The 14,295-nt window shown below is 41.2% G+C and overlaps 1 protein-coding gene across 1 annotated transcript; it reads left to right on the top strand.

Moving 5' to 3' along the window:
• Positions 1–11,378: 11,378 nt before the first annotated feature.
• LOC127637908 (fin bud initiation factor-like) lies at positions 11,379–14,295 on the top strand. Its single transcript, XM_052119154.1, has one exon. The coding sequence runs from the start codon at positions 11,380–11,382 to the stop codon at positions 12,052–12,054; it is 675 nt and encodes a 224-aa protein (XP_051975114.1). The 5' UTR covers position 11,379; the 3' UTR covers positions 12,055–14,295.

The raw sequence follows: 14,295 nt of genomic DNA, 5'->3' as shown, positions 1-14,295 counted from the left end.
TATGCAAACACTTCTTTGCAATGAACCACTCCAACTACACAAATCGGACTGAACACTCTGGTGCAACAGCTCTCAAGTCAACAGTACAACGAGTTGCTTGTAACAGTTCTTGAGTCAGCAGTAAAATGAGTAACTCGCAGCAGTTCTCGAGTGAACAGTACAACGAGTTGCTCATAACAGTCCTCGAGTCAACAGTACAATGAGTTGCTCATAACAGCTCTAAAGTCAACAGTACAATGAGTCGCTCGTAACAGTCCTCGAGTCAACAGTACAATGAGTGGCTCGTAACAGTTCTCGAGTCAACAGTACAATGAGTTGCTCGTAACAGTTATCGAGTCAACAGTACACTGAACTGAGGATCGCCTCTTTCGGAGGTGTTCGACATCCTGATAACTGATGAGCTGCTGTCATTTAGCATGTGTATTTTGCTGAAGAACAGAGAGTGTGACAAATACAACATACTGAAAATATGTTTATGACTTGATTGTATTACAGTTGTATGCAGATTATCCAGTCTACAGCTCTCAAGTCAACAGTACATTCATTTATTTGCAGCAGTTCTCAATTCAACAGTACACTGATCCGAGGAAAGCAGCTCTCACGTCAGCAGTACATTGAGTCGTACATAGCAGTTTGCAAGTCACCAGTACACTGAACTGAGAATCATCTCTTTAAGATATCAGTGAGCAGCTGATGAGCATACGTGAACCGATGACTTGAATGAGGGGGTGAAACGTTTCAAAGTACAGATGTAAATACATTTTAATATTGAGTATTGTGCATGCAGATTATATCCGAAGTTGTGATGAGCTGGATCATGGTTTCTGTAAAAGTTGAGTTGATTAAGACTAGTTTAATCACTTTTTATGCTTTAAACATTTGTAAAACGTCCACGTTTGTATATCAGTGTCAGTATTGAGTGCTATGTGTGCAAAACTTTAATGTAGGATGTGTTGCGTGTGTCTTGGGCTGTGTTACCCAAATTTTCAATAAAAGAGAAATTTCCTCACTTCCTGGGTCAGGCATGCTGTCCCGGCTCCCAGGACACGGCCATCTTGCCTCCGGACCCACGACTTCCCAGCCCCTGCAGGCCAGCGCTGCAAGTTTCGAGGACGTCCCTACAGGACACTCTCCTCTGTCTACAACCCGCCCCCTGCCGGGTGCGCGTAGCAAGGTAAGTGCTTTGAGTTTTTTCTCAGCATCCAAGCCTCGGGACACATGTTTGCCTCCCCGCGCACTATTACCTGCTCCCCCCCGCCGTGTGGCCCCACCCAGTACGTCCAAAACGATCGTCCCTTTAGTGCACCTTGCACGGAGCTTAGGCTTGCGCTTCCCAGACCATCGCGTTGGCTGGCCAGGACGATCCGACTCGGCTATGCGATTCAATTGCTCACATAGAGGCAAATTTTAACCTGCGTTCGGCATCAAGATTGGTTAGTGGCGGTTAAATGTCTCCATTCTGCCTCGACACCGATCCTTCTTATGGTTTGTGTTCAGCGGCCCGGCATATCAGTAAATGGTCCTCCCCTTCGGCCTGTCCCTGTCCCCTCACGTCTTTACCAAGGTCGCAGAGGCAGCCCTTGCCCCACTGCGGGAACACTCGAGAGAGTTACTATGTGCCCACAGGGTTCAGTTGCTCGTGCACCTCAGCTGTTTAGGGCTTCAGGTTAACTGGGAAAAGAGCAAGGTCTCTCCAGTTCAGAGCATCTCTTTTCTTAGTTTGGAGTTAGACTCTGTCTCAATGTCAGCATGGCTCATGACAGAGTGCACACAGTCAGTGCTCGCGTGCCTTGATCGCTTCAAGCCAGGCACAGCGGTTCCTCTCAAACAGTTCCAGAGGCTCCTGGGGCATATGCCATCCTCAGCCGCGGTCGCACCGCTCGGGTTGATGCATATGAGACTGCTCCAGCACTAGCTTCAGACTCGAGTCCTGGGATGGGCATGGTGCTGCGGCATATACCGTGTGTTTATCACCCCCTCCTGCTGTCAGACTCTCAACCCTTGGACAGACCTCTGATTTCTGTGGATAGGAGTCCCCCTACAGCAGGTGTCCAGACGTGTCATGGTCACCAGTGACACCTCTCAACTGGGTTGGGGCACCATGTGCTACGGGCACGCAGCCGCTAGCTCCTGGACGGGGCCCCACCTGCGTTGGCACATCAACTGCCTCGAGTTGTTGGCTGTACTCCTTGCCCTGTGGAGGTTTCTTCCACTGATTCGGGGCAAGCACGTCTTGATCCGTTCAGACAGCACCGCCACGGTAGCATACATATATCGCTAAGGCGGTGTACTCTCCCTTCACATGTCACAACTCGCCCGCCATCTCCTCTTTTGGAGTCTACCGTGACTCAGGTCACTGCTCACACTCATATTTCTGGCGACCGCAACACGACGGTGGACACGCTGTCACAACAGGTCTCGCTCAGCGGAGAGTGGATGCTCCACCCCCAGGTGGTCCACAATGTAGAATACATTGTATTCTTAAGACGCTTTTTGTATGGCCTTATCAATGATTAACTCTTCTGCTACAGGAATGTAAAGCATTTTAATTATCTGAATATTATATATATATATATATATATATATATATATATATATATATTGATATACTTATGTATAATCATTATATATTGAGTTTTTGTTATATAAGGGGCTAAGCAAATAATTGTATATGCGATTAATCGTGATTAATTAATCGGGACACCGTGTAATTAATTCGATTAAACATTTTAATCGATTGACAGCCCTACTTAAAACCTCTACTAAAGTCTCTTTGTAAGTCTGTTGATAAACACATTTGAGATGATTAACATTGTTTTTTGATCATTGATTCAGTGACTAACTCATTTCACTAAAGACACTCATTTGTCACCACCTTCTGGCATCACCAAAAATGGTCACTGAATCATTAAATGTTAACCTAGTCAAAACACTCAAGCAATGTGGATTCATTTAAATCCCACAAAGGTTTCCTTCATATAGATCAGACAGACTGACAGATATCTTCACCTTGTCTGGTGCAGAGATTAATCCAGCTGACCATGGATCACAGAGAGAGTAGAAGGTGAACATGATGAGACCAGACACCACAGAACAGAATAATCCACAGACCCATGAGATTCAGATACAAAGCCCCTAGAGAGAAGACAGAGGCAAATAGAGACAGATTCAGATCTTCAACCAGTCAACTCTAAATCCTGTTGCATGTGTAGAAGGATTCCCTGCATTAAGAGCTCTATATGAACCCTTTCCATATCGGATATTTATACCCCATTGTATGTATCTTAATTATTCTGAATTATGTATGCTACATTATTTACATGTAACAATAGTCAGATTAGTATGCATAATGACTAACTGTACAAACATCTTTTAGATCTGGAGCTCCATTTAGTTCACCCAGTAACAATCTATGATAGCTTTGTTTGAGGAACAACATACCCAAAATCAAGTCATTATTGTAACATTGTGTGTCTATGGACTTTAGTTATGTATGGACTTTTATTTTGGAGTATTTTTTTGGGTTCTTGTCTCTGTTCTCTGTATTCCCCTTTATTTCTCCCAGGTGTGTCTCATTTAGCTAATAAGTCTTTGTATACAGCCTTGGCCATAAGAGTCGAAACCCAAATTTCACAGTTTTTTTGTCCCTGGCACAAAATGACCAGCTAACATAATTTCACTAATCATATCAGCAGCACCTGAGAACTTGTGAACGAGTACTAGTCAGGTGAAATCACTCTATCATTCTGATTGGATTATAAGAGCAGACTGATAGCTATAAAAGGAGGGAAGAAGTGCTTCCAATCATAGTGTTCTTGTTCACAATGGTTATCTCTAAAGAAAGACGTGCAGCCATCATCGCTTTGCATCAAAATGGCCTCACATGCAAGGAAATTGCTGCAAAGAATATTGCACCTGAAAGAGCCATTTACCGGATCATCAAGAACTTCAAGGAGAGAGGTTCAACTGCAGTGAAGAAGGCATCAGGACGTCCCAGAGTGTCCAGCAAGCGCTAGGACCGTCTCCTCCTAAGGAGTCTGCTATGGAATCATGTCACCACCAGTGCAGAGTTTGCTCAATATTGGCAGCAGGTTGGTGTGAGTGCATCTGCACGCACAGTGAGGCAAAGACTTTTGGACAATGACCTGGTGTCAAAAAGGGCAGCAAAGAAGCATCAAGGAAAGACTGAAATTCTGCAGGAAGTACAAGGATTGGACAGCAGAAGTCCAAATAATCCCATAGAGAACCTGTGGTCAATCCTCAAAAGGCGAGTGGACAAGCAGAAGCCCACAAATTGTGATCAACTCTGAGCACTAATAAGGCAAGAATGGATTGCCATCAGTCAGGATTTGGTCCAGAAACTGATATCCAGCATGCCAGAGCGAATTGCAGAGGTTATGAAAAACAAGGGTCAACACTGTAAATATTGACTCTCTGCATATATTTAATGTTTTTGCCAATAAAAGCCTTTAAAACTCATGAAATGCTTATCATTGTTTTCCAGTATACCATATAAATATTTGAAAAACGAATCTACAAATACTTAAGCTGCAAACTTTGCAAAACACAAAATGTATGTCACTGCCAATACTTTTTGGCCATGGCTGTACATAATGGGCTCCTGTTTTCCTTGTCCCTTGTACCTTGACCATTCCTGGCTGTAGTGATTTGTTTTGAATTTTAGTGTTTTGAGTGCAAACCAGAGGTGGAATTCAGCTGTTTCTAAAGTCTCTTTCTTCTCATATAATATCAAAACAAATCAATATTTTGTGTCCATTTATTTGAAAATTGAGTTAACATTAATCTCAGTTGTATCCATGTGTCTTGTATTTCCTTAAATGGTTAAAAATGGTTAAATAGTAAAATTGACTAAACATTCTGTAAAGGATTCAATGGAAAGGAGGAGGCGAGAACCGGCTTGATTATATAAATAATAGTTTTAATGATAAACTTAAAAGACAAACACACACACGACGGACATGTCCGTAAATGAGCTCTCTCTCCTGCACGATCCTCTGCAGTCGACATTTATCCCTCTCAGAAGGCTTGATTAGCCTAATACGGGACCGGGTGTGTAGGATCACGACCCGGCCCCGCCCTCCGCCCTGCCACATTCCTCCCTCGTTCTCTCAGGCTGGGGAGCCCCCAGCATGATGTACACCCCCCCCCTCTTTCCCTGGGGGAGGGCGTGCCCTAAGCCCCGTCTGCTGGCAGGTCATCCCCATCTACCTGGACGAGGGAGGGGACAAGGGGAGGGAAACAGAAATAATTAAACTGGGGGGGGGGTACTTCCTGTAACAGTGTAGTACCTCCCCAAAAAAAAAAAAACTGTAAAATTTAAAAGAGAGGGAAAAGGCCAACGCAGAGCGGCAGTGAGAGAGAGAGAGAGAGATAGGAGAGAGAGATGAAAAAAAAACCTCTTACTCTCCAGTTCTCCGAAATGCCACAGCTTGTTCCTCGGCCACTCCTCCACCCTCTATCGTACGACAGCCACGCCTCTCTGGGCGGATCAGAGGCAGACCTCCAGCCCCTGGCGGATGGAACCCCCGCCACGTTCTCGGGGAACAGAAGGGGTCTCCCCGCCTGGCAGTGGTTCTCCCACGCCAGGTGGTCGGCAGCGAGCCCCTCCCCACTCGCGGTCAGCGGTGTCAAACCCCGCTGCATTTCAACGGCTGGTAGGGGACTCCTCCGCCCCTGGCAGTGGCCCTGACCGCTCCAGGCGGTCGGTTAGGGCCGGTCTCCCCTCGCGGTCAGCCATCGTCCTCTTTCAGGCGGCTGGGCTCCTCGTCCCCGGCAGATGGCCGCGGCTGCTCCGTTGGGGTGGACGGTAGTGGTGAGAACTCTACTACGGCGTATCCCTCCTCCTTCTCGGGTTTCCGGCACCAGTGTAAAGGATTCAATGGAAAGGAGGAGGCGAGAACCGACTTGATTATATAAATAATAATTTTAATGATAAACTTAAAAGACAAACACACACACGACGGACATGTCCGTAAATGCTCTCTCTGTCCCGCATGATCCTCTGCAATCGACCTTTATCCCTCTCAGAAGGCTTGATTAGCCTAATACGGGACCGGGTGTGTAGGGTCACGACCCGGCCCCGCCCTCCGCCCTGCCACACATTCCTTAACTAATCATTGGGAAATAAACAATTCACTTTCAGGTTCCTAAGTTGGTGGTTTTACATATGTGGCAGAGCTCATTTCACAACCACCAGCGAAAAAAGCAATGGTGAGGAAAATGACATGGACATCTGAGCAAAAGTTTCCAAAACAGTTTTCCGAATTCATCCCCAGTCTGCTGTTGTTCAAACAATCAGATAGTCAGTGTGTCACTCAAAACAAACACAGTAATTTTTATAGTGCCACAGAGACACAGTGCTTACAGTTTTTGAAAATTACTGAATGGCTTGCTTATAGTTGTCTCTGCATATTAAGCTGGGATAGCAATTATTTTAACACTAAGTAAAAGTTACATACTTCAGATTTAATGGGTGGAAATGTTGCATATGATTTATGATGTGAAAGTGTGTCAGAAAATGTAGAAAGTAATTCCAAATTCTTTTTTAGATATTTTCTATATAATAATTGTTCCTCTTTCCCACTTTACAAGAGACATATTGGCAAATAGTGACATGGTTATACTGGTAAAGTGGGACAGCATATCAAGTCATTTAAAGAGGGGTTATGAGTTAATTATAAACATACATAGCGATCATAATGATTAAATGGAATTTAAATTTCAGTTCAGTGCATAATGAAGTGTGTTTAGATGTGTTTAGTATAGTGTAAATTTACATGCAATTAAAGGAAACTGAATAATTAAAATGTTTCTCTTGATCATTGTGGCGTGGGGACGTGGTCATGTGTCGGTCTGCGGGAGAGAGAGAGAGCGGTAAGGCTTGTCACCTGGTTCATAATTAACCCTAACACCTGTTTCTCTTCAAAATGATCTCCCGAGTGGGGATTCCCACTGATCAAGGCACAACATTCTTGTCACATACACTTCGCGAACTATATGAATTATTAGGCATTAAGTCGAGTCGGACCAGCGTTTATCACCCGCAAACCGACAGACTGGTCGAACGATTTAATAAGACCTTAAAAAACATGATTCGTAAGTTCGTACACGTAGATGCTAAAAACTGGGATAAGTTGCTCGAACCCCTTCTGTTTGCAGTACGAGAGGTCCCGCAAGCCTCCATCGGGTTTTCCCCGTTTGAGCAACTGTATGGGCGCCGGCCACGGGGCCGGTAAGGTAAGAGCGGTAAGGCTTGTCACCTGGTTCATAATTAACCCTAACACCTGTCTCTTGTTATAGTGATGCGGAGGGAGACATAAAAGGCACGCAGAGTTTCCAAAGAGGTAGAGAGAGAGTGACCTACAAGCCGATAGTGCTTTCCTTTGTTTATACCTTATTTTGATTCTGACGGAGACCGTCGATTGTGTGTGTGTGTATAAAGTTGAAGAAATTAAAGACTGACCTTGAACCTGCTTCGCTGCTTCCTGACTCCTCCATTGCCCCGAACAAAGAGCTTTTTACAATCATATTCCAATCTTTATATAGTCAAGTCTTTTTTAGTTTTATTTTTTTTTTTAAACTTCAATTTGTTCATTTAAATTTTTAACAAGTTGATTTTAATCTTTATGTAAGCCTAGGTTGCAAACAAAGTAAATATTTATGATCAAATATATTCAAGAACAGGCTTCTGTCTTGCTTGTTTAAGAAGGTTAAAAAAGAAGTGTCCAACGTTACTGGTATTGGCTGAAAAAAATCTGTGATTTGGTCAAAAGACGGTCTTTGAAGATCTCTTTCCATATTAAGTTCTTATATTATATTATTATGTTTGCTTTTGACTTATGTTGGAGACATCCAAAGCTTTCTATAAATGTGTAATTTTAGGTTATATTGCATTTTGATTATTATTAAAGGTGTACTCAGCAACTATTTGTTCATTTCATCTTGGACTTTCAGTGACACCCAGTGAAGGTTCTAGCTTGAACGGTGCCCTAGGATGATGTGACCAATATGATAATATTAAAATATGATGTAATTATAATATCAAGTAATATTAATATACACTTTAAAAAGTGATTATGTGCAGTTGTAATGTTAAAAACCTATTTTTCCTGATACCTTATTTTCATATGTGCAACTCAATATAGTCAGATTGATTCATATAATAAAAATTCAGATATTTACATGGATGTAATGTTTAAGCTCTTGCTTGATACCTTGTGCTGGTGATGCTTGACCTGTAGAACACAGGCAGGAAGAGCTCAGCGGTTAAAAACACAACAAATGTGTAAGCAACCTCAAAGATCACATATGAGGCCCCATATCTGCTCACATCCGATGGGGCCTCGATCACCATCACTGCAACATGAAACTGGCTGTGAGAGAGAGCGACCGGCCCACACTACATCTGACAACCCCCCACCAGAAACTCATTAGATTAAGTTTTCTTCTTCTCTTTGATGGCGATGAAAACCCCGATACCTGACGAGACCACAAATAGACAGGCGAACACCAAATAGTCCCCAACCTGGAAAGTTCTTCTGTCCTCACCGAGTGATCCATATTTAGTCGAGTTTGAGACAGATTGTGATCAAAGAGGTAATTCGACTCTCTAGTTCAGATGCCTCACATATTGATCAGGTTAATCACTGAGTTCTAACAGGTTTTAACAGGTCATGGGTTCACATCAGTTATTACACATACTCACATTTGTCTTTAAGAAATAAGTACACTACCAGTCAATAGTCCGGACACACTTGACTGAATTTTATACATGCGGCCAAATACAGATTTATACAGATTTTTCTCTTATGGAAAGAAATTGGTACTTTTATTCACCAAAGTGGCATTCAACTGATCACAATGTATAGTCAGGAATTACTATTTGAAAAACTATTAAGAACTTCTTAAGCTACTTCAAAGAGTTCTCATCAAAAAATTCATCCACGTGCAGCATTGACAGCTTTGCAGATCATCTTAACATTCTATCTGTCAGTTTGTCCAGATACTCATTTGACATTTCACCCCACACTTGTAGCACTTGCCATAGATGTGACTGTCTTGTCGGGCACTTCTCACACACCTTACAGTCTAGCTGATCACACAAAAGTTAAATGGAGTTAAGAACATAACACTCTTTTCCAATTATCTGTTGTCCAATGTTTGTGTTTCTCTGCCCACTCTAACCTTTTCTTTTTGTTTTTCTGTTTCAAAAGTGGCTTTTTCTTTGCGGTTCTTCCCATAAGTCCTCCTGAGTCTTCTCTTTACTGTTGTACATGAAACTAATGTTGAGCGGGTAGAATTCAATGAAGCTGTCAGCGGAGGACATGTGAGGTGTCTATTTCTCAAACTAGAGACTCTGATGTACTTATCCTCTTGTTTAGTTGTACATCTGGTCTTCCACATCTCTTTCTGTCCTTGTTAGAGCCAGTTGTTCTTTGTCTTTGAAGACTGTAGTGAACACCTTTGGATGAAATCTTCAGTATTTTGACAATTTCAATCATTGTATAGCCTTCATTCCTCAAAACAATGTTTGCGAGATGAGTTACTAGAGAAAGCTGTTTCTTTTTTGCCATTTTTGACCTAATATTGACCTTAAGACATGCCAGTCTATTGCATACTGTGGCAACTCAAAAACAAACACAAAGACAATGTTAAGCAATTTAGTGATTATTGAAGGATAAGGTTTTGGAGTGATTGCTGCTGTCTAGATTTGATCAAAAATGACTTTTTCAAATAGTGATGGTGCTGTGTTTTACAACAGTAATGTCCTGACTATATTTGTGATCAGCTGAATGCCACTTTTGTGAATTAAAGTACCAATTTCCTTCCAAAACAGCAAAATCTGTCCATTATTCCAAACTTTTGGCCGCCAGTATAAATCAGAAGCTATTTTTTTTATTAATGATCGAGTTGTGTGCATGTGTATTAAAGGTATAAAAAAAAGTTATTCTATAAATTTTACTTGATGATTACAGCACTTTTTTGTTTTAAAGTTACAGTAAAAAAAAAAAATGTTTTGATACTTGACACATGTTTTAAATTTGATTTATATATATATATATATATATATATATATATATATATATATATATATATATATATATATATATATATATATATTTCACCTTTATTTATTTTTTAAGGAAGAGGTAAGAATCTGTTTGGAAATATGTTGTATTTTACTCATGCAGCATGTGTTTTATTTTAATGAGGCGTTTTCATAGTCCAATGACACCTGGAAGAAGTGCGGCGACCTTGGTGTGCACACATGTTAAGTTTACAGAGATGATTTGACCTCTAAAGAACTATATTGTGCCAAAAAATTAGCAAAGAAATGACTAAAACAGCAATTGTGAGTGGGACGGCCACCCTTGGCCACCTCAAGCCAAAACTATGGCTAACAGCACAATTGGGGCTAAATTAAAAACAAAATGTATTGAGGCAATTACTATTTTCAGTAACAATATTATCACCATGATATAGTTAATGTTTCACTAAACATTTCATTTACATAAACAAATTATATAAATTATAGAAATGTCATGAACTTTTGATTGTGTGTGTGTGTGTGTGTGAGCGTGTATTTATCACTTTGTGGGGACCAAATGTCCCCATAAGGATAGTAAAACCCGAAATGTTTGACCTTGTGGGGACATTTTGTCGGTCCCCATGAGGAAAACAGCTTATATATCATACTAAATTATGTTTTTTGAAAATGTAAAAATGCAGAAAGTTTTCTGTGAGGGTTAGGTTTAGGGGTAGGGTTAGGTTTAGGGGATAGAATATAAAGTTTGTTCAGTATAAAAACCATTATGTCTATGGAAAGTCCCCATAAAACATGGAAACACAACATGTGTGTGTGTGTGTGTGTGTGTGTGTGTGTGTGTGTGTGTGTGTGTGTGTGTGTGTGTGTGTGTGTGTGTGTGTGAGCATGTATTTATCACTTTGTGGGGACCAAATGTCCCCATAAGGATAGTAAAACCCGAAATGTTTGACCTTGTGGGGACATTTTGTCGGTCCCCATGAGGAAAACAGCTTATAAATCATACTAAATTATGTTTTTGAAAATGTAAAAATGCAGAAAGTTTTCTGTGAGGGTTAGGTTTAGGGGTAGGGTTAGGTTTAGGGGATAGAATATAAAGTTTGTACAGTATAAAAAACATTATGTCTATGGAAAGTCCCCATAAAACATGGAAACACAACAAGTGTGTGTGTGTGTGTGTGTGTGTGTGTGTGTGTGTGTGTGTGTGTGTGTGTGTGTGTGTGTGTGTGTGTGTGTGTGTGTGTGTGTGTGTGTGTGTGTGTGTGCGTAAATGCGCGCGCCTCCTCTAGAGCGCATACTCGTGTGAGGTGTTCCAGATGTGCACATCGCCTCAGTCCGATCACAGTCGGACCTTCTGTGTGGACAAGACGCTTTCCGTCATGTTAGCCTTCGCCCTCTGGCTGCTTTTATTGCCGCTCTGCGGTGCGGTCTACAGTGGACCATTGCACCCTGAAATGTCCAACGGGACCTTTCACCACTTCTTCGTCCCGGACGGCGATTACGAGGAGACCGAGGACCTGGAGAAATGCCAGATGCTCTTCAAATGGATCGACCGCAGGCCGTGTCCTCTGGAAGAGGACCAGGATACGATCATCCGAGAGGATTTTATCATCATTAAACAGCAGATCGAAGACGCAGCTTGCGTTTTGGAGAGTCTCGGGATGAGTATTTCCTTCGATCTGGACGGCGAGGACAGCTATGGGAAATACCTGAAAAAAGAGATTGTGCAGATCAATGAGGCTTTTACAAATGTAGAGAAATCGTTACTGGAGCTGGAGATCAAATTCAAGCAAAGTCAGGAGACCGAACAACGAGAAGAGCACGAGTTCACCAATCACTTCATCAACCCAATGTATGATGTGGTCGACATTCTGCAGGACACTCTGGACATCTCATCTGGACTCAAACATAAACATGAACTCATATCTCTGATCATCAGGAGCCATGGATCGAGGTTAAGCCGCCTCAAAAACGAGTACCTCAATGTTTAGACTCGCATCAGCTGGTATTAGTATTAGACTAGACTACAGTCCAAGCTGGATTGTTATTTTAGCAGTGTGAAACTATGGGTAGCCAACGTTTTGCCACTTTTGAAAGCATTAGGTGGATGATAGTCTGCATATGGGTTAGTAAAGTCTTGAAAATAAAAGTTCTTCAATAATATAATTTTTTCCCCTCCTGTTTAGGGTTGAGTTTACTTTTTGGTTCTTTGGAGATTGAAGGAATATTCTGGGTTCAATACTGATTAAACTCAATCTACAGCAGTTGTGGTGTAATCTACCACTAAAATTAATTTATTCAAAAATCACAGTTACAGTAAGCACTTTCAATGGAAGTGAATTGGGCCTATCCACTAAATAACATTAAATTACTGAATATAGACAGAATATGTGTTTACATGATTTAAGTGTGACAAAAGCACATACAAGCGTATAATATTAGATAGGCTATATAACTTTACACAGAAAATGTTAGTAAATGATTTTATCACACTAAAATCATGTAAGCACGTATATGTTTACATCTTGTGGTTATAATTTTGAATTTGAACGTTTATGGACTGGCTCCATTCACTTCCATTGTAAGAGCCTTACTGTAACTGCAATGTTTGCTCTTTTAAAATATCTTTTAATAATTGTTTTGTGGTAATCAAAATTATGTTACAAATGCTGCCGATTAAGCTTAGCCGTGCGTTCAGACCAGAGGCGTCGAGAGCGTTAAATCGACCGGAAGTCATTCATTTTCTATGACAGCCTCTCGGTGGCGAGAAGTGGCGTGTCGAGTCTTGGGCGGTGTGGGCATCAGAGGAAAGTTCAAGTGCAGCCAACATTATGGTAATGAGCTTTGACACGGTTCGGCGGTAACCTATTGGAGTATAGAAGTGCTCCGCTCTAGCGAAGTCTAGAGAACACAACCGTGTAAAATTTGGTTCCCACCAAACTTTAGTTCTGAAGACAAAATGGAGGAGAAAGTAATTATTGCCATGGCGAGTTTTCCTGTAATATTTGATCTGTCCCCGTTTGCTTACAGGTATATAAATAAAATACAAAAAACGATGAGTGGACAAAGGTGTCTGAAATTGTTAGTGTGCCAGGTGAGTTGATGAAGTGGATATTATGGTTTATATAATAATATATTAAAATATTTCATGAGGATATATGCTACTTGTGATATGTCGTCAAAAATCCGGTTGACATGTTTGGCTGTTTTGTGGCCCCTTTAAATATAGTTCACAAAACCAAGCCTTCTCAACGAACGTTGCTGCCTATTTCAAATACGTCAGAGCATCCACGAATTTTCGATAGCGTTGTTGGCAGAGCAGCCAGAGCGAATTTTGATGCTCTCGCCGCCTCTGGTCTGAACGCACGGTTACTTGTAATGAACCCGGAACATTCCTTTAAAAAAGTTATTGATGTTTCATCAAAAGTTCTTCAGACCAGTTTTGGGGTTTCTGGGTTCTGCACCAGTGCATAGATGATTTTCTGAAGAACGTTAATGAAAACATTCTTTTTGGAACTTCTAAATGTTCACCAATGACACAAGACACAGTAAAACCATTTTTGGTTCAATTTGGAACTTTTATTTTGAGTTAAGAGCTCAAGTCAATAATAGGAATTTTTTGGGACCTATGTATAACAACCCCCCATAAAACCCAATAACCCCAAATATATATTTTTCCCCTTAATATTGCAAATATAGTGTCCTGTAGAGATAAGGTTTGTGCATTTTTGTGGCACTAGTGTCACAGAATTAGATTTTCAAATACACCCTCTGTCTTTTATTGTTCATGAAACAGATAGAGCCTGCCCCAAACTGATGAAATTGGTTAAGTCAATTAACCAATTGACTTAACCAATTGCTGGACGTCCATCCACATTTGTATGCGCATTTTGGGATGTCGCATAAAAACTGCTGGATAGGAACACCAAGGTGCAAATACAACCTCCAAAATGCCCATAAAAAACATATACAAGTGGTGGATAAATGTTTTATTTGAAGAAATGTGCATAAACTATGATGGAAACGCATTTTCAGTATAAACTTATTAGGACTACAAGATGCGCTTCAAAAAATCATGTGACTAAATAACTCATTCATAACTGGACTAACCAGAGGACCAGTCATCACATCTGAAATGTTGCTCTAGTAATCCTGAAATAACGTTGTCCTGAAAATCCAACGTCTGCGTAGAGTCCACTGTGCAAATAAGTCAAATAAAAACTTGAACTGTG

The sequence above is a fragment of the Xyrauchen texanus genome, chromosome 46 (genome assembly GCF_025860055.1).
Source record: "Xyrauchen texanus isolate HMW12.3.18 chromosome 46, RBS_HiC_50CHRs, whole genome shotgun sequence".
NCBI classification, from domain to species: Eukaryota; Metazoa; Chordata; class Actinopteri; order Cypriniformes; family Catostomidae; genus Xyrauchen; species Xyrauchen texanus.
This window is presented reverse-complemented; position numbering and strand designations above follow the sequence as displayed.

Coding starts and splice junctions, on each gene's coding strand:
- LOC127637908 (XM_052119154.1), top strand. CDS start 11,380: ATGTGCACATCGCCTCAGTCCGATCACAGTCGGACCTTCTGTGTGGAC.